General features: G+C 36.0%; 1 protein-coding gene across 1 annotated transcript; it reads left to right on the forward strand.

The window, feature by feature from the left end:
• The first annotated feature begins 7090 nt into the window (after positions 1-7090).
• On the forward strand, positions 7091-8897 carry LOC142231806 (uncharacterized). The gene is made up of 2 exons (XM_075302452.1): positions 7091-7304; positions 7361-8897. Exons 1-2 carry the CDS (start codon positions 7197-7199, stop codon positions 8879-8881), a joined length of 1629 nt encoding a protein of 542 aa, XP_075158567.1. The 5' UTR covers positions 7091-7196; the 3' UTR covers positions 8882-8897.
• The last annotated feature ends 94 nt before the right edge of the window (positions 8898-8991 follow it).

Below are 8991 nucleotides of genomic sequence, written 5' to 3' on the forward strand. Positions count from 1 at the left end.
CTCTCCCAAAAAGTCTTTCGATAGACAATCCTCCTGTATTACTTTCCGGCTTCGACATGTCGAGATTAGATTGATAATTTAGGATGAATTATAATTTTATTTCTAAGCTGGGAACATAACCTATAGTAGAGCGCACGGTTACAGCGGAAGTAGAACTCTTTATTACTAAATGTCAATAACATAAGGAATACAATAAATGTCATAATACATAAATATATACAAATAGGGATATAATAGGATATGTAGATTACATGATAGTATAATCCCAATACTCCTCCTTAATCTGGATATTCTATTGAAGCCCCATTGCCTTTCTGAATAATTCCAATTTATTCTTTTCAAGCGGTTTTGTTAGGATATCAGCAACCTGTTCGTTTGTGCTTATGTAGTTCACTTTAAACTTTCCATTTTGTAATTGATCTTGCACAAAGTGATGACGAACATCAATGTGTTTAGTTCTGGAATGGTCTCCACTTGCTGATGCAATCGATATGGCACTTTGATTATCGCAAGCTATTTGCATCGATTTTGGACTCGAGTAAAAATGTGATTCTATACCACTCCACCATATTGCTTCTTGAACAGTTGCTGACAGAGCAATGTATTCAGCTTCACACGATGAGAGTGCTACGGTTTGTTGCCGTTTTGAGCACCAGGATATGGCTCCCCCTTGAGCGATAAAGACATAGCCTGTCGTAGATTTCCTATCATCAACACTACCAGCCCAGTCTGCGTCAGAGTATCCGATGATATCACTTCTCTCATCTTTCAAGAAATTCAATTTTAATTTTGAGGTGCCACGCAAATACCTTAAAATATGTTTTACTGCTAACCAATGATGGGTTCCAGGATTTGCGTTGAAGCAACTCAATTTATTTACAGCGAATGTAATGTCTGGTCTAGTACATTGAGACAAATACATAAGACATCCGATAGCTTCCTGGTACGGAATATTTTCCATTTTCTTCATTTCCTCGGATGTGGTGGGACAGTCATCTTTTGAATATTTTTCACTTGCATTCATAGGTGTGCTGACTGGTTTTGCATTCTTCATTCCAAATTTTTCAAGAATGCTCTCAATATAGTGTTCTTGATCAAGAGAAATTTTACCTTCTTCACGAGTGATTCTCATTCCAAGAATTTGTTTCGCGGCTCCAAGGTCTTTCATGTGAAATTTACGGTTAAGGTGACCTTTTATATTCTTGAGCCATTTATCATTGTTACAGAACAGTAAGATGTCATCCACATATACAGCTACTATAAGTAGTTTGTTGTCTTCGAGTTTGTAAAATACACATGGATCATATTTTGACTTTTGTAGTCCACTAGCTTCTAGTACCTTGTTTAATTCTTTGTTCCAAACTCTGCTTGACTGTTTTAGCCCATACAATGCTTTATTTAGACGACATACTTTTGACGCATTATAATGATCCGTGTATAGCGGTGGCTGTTCCATGTAGATCTCCTCTTCAATATTGCCTTGTAGAAATGCTGTGATGGCATCCATTTGTTCAACTTGTAGATTTAGTTTCGCCGCGATTGCAAAAAGGTATCGTAGGGAACTATGACGTATAACTGGCGAGTACGTTTCATCATAATCCACCCCCTTTCGCTGCGAGTATCCTTTTATGACCAATCGCGCTTTATAACGATCAATGCTACCAGTGACGTCACGTTTGGTTCGAAAAATCCATTTACATTTGATTGCCTTGCGGTTTGGTGGCAATTCTGACATTGACCAAGTATTGTTTTGCATCAGAGATTGATATTCCTCTTCCATTGCCAGCTTCCAGTGATTCGCATCTGGCCGTGCCAATGCTTCTTCTAGCGTCGCCGGATCATCCATGTATGTCTGAAACAATTGTGATGCAGTATTTTGTTTATTTTTAAAATTAATTTCAAAATACTTGCCTTTAAATATGCGCCCCTCATCGCCGTGCTTAACCTTTTGTTGGGGAAACAATTTTCGGCTATTTGGTTGCAATGGAGGCGCCGCCAATCCAGAAAATCCAATAAAGTTGACTTCAGAACTACATGTTGAGTTACCATCTCCTTGTTCATCATTTCGTAAAACAGCTGTTTCATACTCATCTGATGATGTACTTTCATTGCCAGTGAGGTATTCATATAATCTAACGGGTTTCTTTCGGTTTCTTCCACTCCGTCTTAATGACTGTGTTGCAGTATGCTGCTGCTGAGAAACTTGTTGATTTGTTTTGTTTACGTCGTCCGTTGAATCAGTTGGGATAATTTCAGTTTGTTGTTGTTCTGCCACTTCATTTCTGTTTATAATTTCAGTTTGACTTTGTTCTTCTAGTGCATTTTCTCTTAAATCTAGACCGACTTTGCTATGTTTTGTCTTGATCGCAAACTTCGCAGGAGTATCTGTAGATATGTTTTCATCAATGAATGATACATTACGGCTTTTGAACACCATGTTTTTATCCGGATCATAAAAACGGTAACCTTTTGTGTGCTCATCGAAGCCTACTAAAACACATTCTTTTGCTTTTACATCCCACTTTTTACGATTTGCATTGGGTATGTGGACCATAGCATTTGTTCCAAAAACTTTTATATGTGACAGATCAGGTTTCCTGCCATTCCACGCCTCTTCAGGAGTGATGCCAGTGCCTTTCGATGGTGACCGGTTAAGTAAATAAACCGAATATGCTGCAGCTTCTGCCCAAAATATTTTTGGCAAATTTGCATCTGCTAACATACATCTCGCTTTTTCAACAATTGATCTGTTGTTGCGTTCGGCAACTCCATTTTGCTCAGGTGTATGTACATTTGTTGTTTGGTGATTTATCCCATTCTCTTTTACTATGCGCCGAAAGGTTTTGTTTACAAACTCCGTTCCATTATCGGTGCGTATGGTTTTTAGTTGTTTACCACTTTGCCTCTCCGCAAAACACAAAAATTCTTTAAATTTGGCAGCAACTTCACTTTCACTTTTCGTTGGAAGAAAATAAATAAAAATTTTTCGTGTTTTGTCGTCGATAAATGTTAAAAAATATCGACTTCCTCCAAGAGAATGTTCTTCCATTGGGCCGCAAACGTCACAATGTACCACCTCGAGTATCTCCGAAGCTCTATGTGCATTTTTGTTGAATGGCAATCTAATTTGCTTACCCATTGGACAAATTTTACAATCATTCGCGTTGTCATTCGAAAATTCTATGCCAGTTGCTAAACCATTTTTTAGTTTTTGTAAACTTTTGAGGTTAAGATGACCCATACGTCTGTGCCATAAATTGTAACTTGCAGTTGCCCCACATGCAAATGCTTTATTAGTGGTTTTACACTCCAATTTAAACAGACCGTTTATATGTTTTCCTGTAGAAATTACTTTGTTTTCCGGGTTCAACACCTCAACACCGTTTTTGCTAAATATAACACAATGACCTCTCTTCACAATTTGACTTACCGAGAGTAAATTAGTTGACAAATCAGGAATGTGCAATACATTATTTATTTCTATGTCTGTGTCATGACAATCAGGACGTATTGTTGATGTACCAGACGCTTTTATTTGCATTATCCCTTTATTTGCTGTTGAAACTGTTCCAGTTTTTGAATTAATGTTTGTCAACAAATCCGAATTGAACGTCATATGTGATGTAGCACCAGAGTCAAAGTACCAATCGTTGTTGTTGGTTGTGTTTAGCGTCGAAAGAGCAACAGCTGAGTACGCATCATATTTTCTATCACTGCTGTCAGATGTTGGGACTTTCGTGTGACAATATTTTGCTATATGACCATATTTCTGGCATTTCCGACATTTCGGGCCTTTTTTGTTGTTTACTTGTTGGAACTTTCTTTGTGAAGCTTTAAATGCAGATGTTTCGCATGCACTTGGTATTTCTTGCAGAAGTTTTACCTTTATGCTATCTCCAGTGATGCTAATTCCTGAGTTTTCCAAAGCCATAATCATTGGTCGGTATTCATCGGGTAGTCCAGCAAGTAACAATGAGCCAACCCATTCTTCACTTATCGTGAAACCAATACCGTTCAAAGATTGTGCAGTCGTAACAATTTCTTTTACATATACTTCCATCGATCCACAGCTTGCAAGAGACGTTGTGATCAGCTTTCGCAATAATGCTACGCGTCGAGTCAGTCCAGAATCTTCGTATGCTTTTGCTAGCTGGTTCCAAAGGTCTTTTGCTGTTTTTACATTTTGTATGTGAACATAACATACCGGGTCGATTATCAACGTCAGCTTACTTTTCGCTCTCCTGTCTTGATCTGGATTCACATCTTTTTTTGGATTTCCCTGTTCATCGACTTCATAATCGATCGTGGTAGTCCAAAGATTATCTAAATCCAAATAAGCCTGCGCAGCAATTTTCCAGGTGGGATAATTTTCTCTCCCAAAAAGTCTTTCGATAGACAATCCTCCTGTATTACTTTCCGGCTTCGACATGTCGAGATTAGATTGATAATTTAGGATGAATTATAATTTTATTTCTAAGCTGGGAACATAACCTATAGTAGAGCGCACGGTTACAGCGGAAGTAGAACTCTTTATTACTAAATGTCAATAACATAAGGAATACAATAAATGTCATAATACATAAATATATACAAATAGGGATATAATAGGATATGTAGATTACATGATAGTATAATCCCAATAAAAGCACTTCCAAAAATGTCTTCACAAGAAGTTAACTATTTTAACTACACAGGAAGTTTTTTTACTTCATTTTTTTATATTTTAATGCGTAATTTTTTGTTTTCTTTTTTCAAATAGTTAAAAAAAGAGTAAGAATAAATAAATTGGTACAAATTATTAAAATTTTGCCACAAAAATTCTAAATCCATTATAGAAAATTCGATAATATTTGAAAAAACGTATCAAACAAGCGTTAGAATGCATTAAAAATCATAAAAAAGTATACAAATTATTTATTTGGGAAAATATCACAAAGTTTTTAATTTACATTCAAAGCACTGAATTCGGATCACACCTTAAGAAGTGATGCAAATTCATTGCAACGGTTGTTGAAACGGTGGACATTCGTTCTATGAGAAGTTCATATTACATTCATCGCTTCTCCGCCAATTTTGTACCACTTCCAGACCCAAAAAGAACATTTTCACTCCTTTTTGGCGACGCTTTTTTGCAGCACTATTAAGATATTAATTTATGAAAGAATAGTTTTAATATCAATTACTATTTTTTATTCAACTAAATCATAAGTTCAACCACAGCTTTATTTCATAAATATCAGACTTCTACCACAAACCAAGTAATTCGATTGTGCATGAAAGTCTTTAGTGAAACTTTGTGCGTTGTACGAGTAAATACTTGTTTAATTTTTATAAAAATGTAAAATCGTAAATAGGTTTTCAAATTCTGGGGGGGGGGGGGCTAAAATTTTTCTGCTGGGGTCTAAGCCCCCCCCAGGGGCCTTCCTACGCTTATGCATATTAAGAAAATAGGGAAATCCCATCTTTTTTACACAAAATAAATTGTCTTTTTCTTATTTTCTGTTTATCTCATATTTCTGGAAATGTGTGAAAACAGTTATATACCAAAGTGGCATATAAATGAATTTGCTTAACAGTCGAATTTCACTTATAGTCCAAAAAAGTTGTGCAACTATTTAATATATGCCGCCAAATAATATGGTTTAATATTAAGTTCTCTAAATATTACATAAATGGGAATCCATATGGGATAAATCATTCTCAAATTGTTAGGGAAATTAAAAAAGAAATGGAAATTCTCAAAATTTAATTTAATTGAATGCAATTAAATTCAGAACCTGAAACTGCAAATGCGTAATATTGGAATTGTAAGCTCGGGTTTTAAGGGATATTTTCTACATTTATAGAAATCGAGGGAAATTTTGCTTCGCGTTGATCAATAAAGAAAATTCAAACATTTGTGAAATATTTATGTGAGAAAACTTTTGTTTCTGTGGGCCGCCGGTTGAATTTTCAGCAGCGCGGATAGGCAAGGTTAGAGTGTATAATAAAACGCCTTCAGTTAGTGTGGCTACGTTCTCTGTCATAATAGAAGCCGCCAATATTGTTTTTGTTTTCGGCTACTATATATATAGTAGCCGAAAAAATACATTGCTAGGGTGTTATTTTAGTCCGTAACGGAATAAAAGAAAGAAGTCGATGAAACTGATATATTCATTTGGTGGAAGCAAAATCAACAGGTATATCTAATGGCGTTTTCTATACACAAAAAATATGTTGCTTTGGTGTTACCCTCGTTGCATTTTCGACCAAATGATAGCGTCATTCCAAAGTTATTGTTATTTCCTAATATTGTGAGAGATACAGGATCCAAAATCTATCACAGTGTCCTTCATATTTTGCTATCAATTTGCACCTTTTTCCCAATCGAAATCGCTATAAAACTCCGTAGGCCGATCCTTTTTCGAAGTTTTATTAATTTTAATTTTCTTAGCTTTAATTTAAAATTTCTCGAAATTTACAAAGTTAGCTCAAAATTTCTTAAGGTGAGTACTATGTTCGAGTTTTTCACCAAAAGATCCAATGTATTGATTGCGAACCATTTAATATTTCTAAATTAATTGTTTAAAAACCGTGAAAATAAGCTATATATAATTATGGACCTATATGGACCAATATTTTAGCGTGAATGCTAGAGACCACATTCTAAGACCACGTACCAAATTCCAACCGGATCTAATGAAATTTGCTTCTCTAAGAGGCTCCGCAAGCCAAATCTGGGAGCCCGTTTATATGGGGGCTATACGTAATAGTGGTCCGATATGGCCCATTTGCAATACCATCCGACCTACATCAATAACAACTACTTGTGCCAAGTTTCAAGTCGATAGCTTGTTTCGTTCGGATGTTAGCGAGATTTCCACAGACAGGCGGACATCGCTAGATCGATTCAGAATTTCACTACGAACCAGAATATACATACATACGGAATGACAAACTTTATATACCCCCCATCCTATGGTGGAGGGTATACAAATATAACAAAATAATATAAACAAATGTTGTTTCATTAAAGCCGCCGATAATACTTAAATTGATCGGCTCGCCCACCGCCGCCGCACTTCTTTTGTCATCCGCCGTCGAATTTTTTTGTCAGCCGCCGCCGCCGCCGACCAACGTACTCGGCCCTAGACTCTACTCTGAAAAAAGTATTGTACCGTCGTCCAAAAGAGGAACAAATATTACGTTCTGTTGATATGCCTTCAATAATTTTCTGTTGGTTTTGTATAGGGAAATGTACCAAATACAAAAGCATTTGTGACGAGAGAATCTACAACATAGCTGCTCAATATTTTGAAGCTACGGTAAGAATGAATGGTGACATGGTTCATTGTTTTCTAATCCAAATAATCATTTACAGTTTTTGTCAGTTTCCGAAGAGGTAAATGAAAAATTCATTTGTTTTGAATGCTGGAGGAATATTCTTGCCTTTCACAAATTTAGGAGGTCAGTCTTGGAAGCTCATTCAAGTCTTCAAGATAATGACGAGTTAATGGAAGCATCAAAATATGAGGAAGATGAATATGATAGTGAAACTAAATCATCGGACCGAGATGAAAACCAAAGTGAATGGTTTGACGATGATAACGAGGATGACGGTGACCCTTTAGAAGTCTCCTGCGATATTGAAATCAAGGAAGAAACTGATATAAAAAGTGAACAAGACGACGACTTTGAATTGTACAATAATTTTACACTAGAAATCAATGAGGGAAAGGCGACAGAACTAGATGAAAAACGCAAAACGCAATTAAACCCCCCAAGCCAAAGAACTGCAATTTACCCTACAGAATGTTTGAATGAAGATAATAATAGTTCATTGCCAACCGTGGATTTGGATTCAAGGACCAAGAATACCATCTCGCGAAAGGAAGAGCTAGACAACATCATAGCCAAATGGAAACCAATCTTAAATTGTGTATCATGCAACGAACCATTTAACACATTCACCTTGCTTCAGGAACACTTTCGGCAGAGCCATCAAAATGAAGAGTTTTTCGTTAAGTGTTGCAATGTAAAAATCAAAAAACGTTGCCATTTCGCTGAACATTCAAATATCCATGTCGAAGCCGTCACTTTCAAATGCACGATGTGTTCTCGAAGTTTTGCTCGGGAAAGGAATTTACGACACCATATAAAGACAATACATGAAATAAAAGGCAGAAGCGAATCAGCCACTAGAGTAAGGTCTACTAATCGCCAGGGTAGGGTTCTAGCCCGGGATAAGAGCGACGATTTCATCAGTAAATGGATATCACAATTAAAATGTGGCATTTGCCAAAAGTCGTTTCCAAAGTATACATTGTTGCATCATCACTTCAAAGAGGAACACACAAACGAGACCTGTTTTGTTGCTTGTTGTGGAAAAAGATTCTATAAGCGGCGATATCTACAAGAACACATTACCATGCATGAAAATCCGCAAGCCTTCCAATGTGATATATGCGGAAAGAGGCTTTCAAGTAATTATTATCTAAAAGCCCATTTGAAGAAGTTTCATCAAAATGACCAAGATAAAAATATGCCGGAGAATATTGAGATCGATGAATCGTCTCATCTAATCTCATCTCAAACGAAAAAGAAACGCCAAACGGCGAATGAATTAGATAGAATTATAGCAGAATTTAAACCAAATCTGGAATGTGTGCGATGCAGTGAAAATTATCCAAATCTTACATTGTTGCGCCAACATTTTAGCAAAAAACACCCCAATAATGTTTTTTATATAACTTGTTGTCAGATAAAATTCTCCGAAAGAACGTCATTTGTGGATCACATAAAATTTCACAAGGATCCTAACGTGTTTAAATGTGAGATATGTTCCATTTCATTTGCAAGTAGTCGTAATTTAATCAGACATTGGGATAGAAAACATAACTAATAAAATTTATTTTTTTTTAAATATAAGTGAAATCAGTGTTTCCTCTTATTGTGAGTTTGTTTTATAAATACAAAAGATATCTTCTGCATACATTTCGGGTATGAGTAGAA

This window comes from Haematobia irritans, chromosome 3 (genome assembly GCF_050003625.1).
Source record: "Haematobia irritans isolate KBUSLIRL chromosome 3, ASM5000362v1, whole genome shotgun sequence".
In the NCBI taxonomy this organism is placed as follows: Eukaryota; Metazoa; Arthropoda; class Insecta; order Diptera; family Muscidae; genus Haematobia; species Haematobia irritans.

Excerpts from the sequence above, each read along its gene's own strand:
- LOC142231806 (XM_075302452.1), top strand. The coding sequence starts at position 7,197 with ATGCCTTCAATAATTTTCTGTTGGTTTTGTATAGGGAAATGTACCAAA. Across the intron at positions 7,305-7,360 it reads CTCAATATTTTGAAGCTACG|TTTTTGTCAGTTTCCGAAGA; the intron begins GTAAGAATGAAT and ends AATCATTTACAG.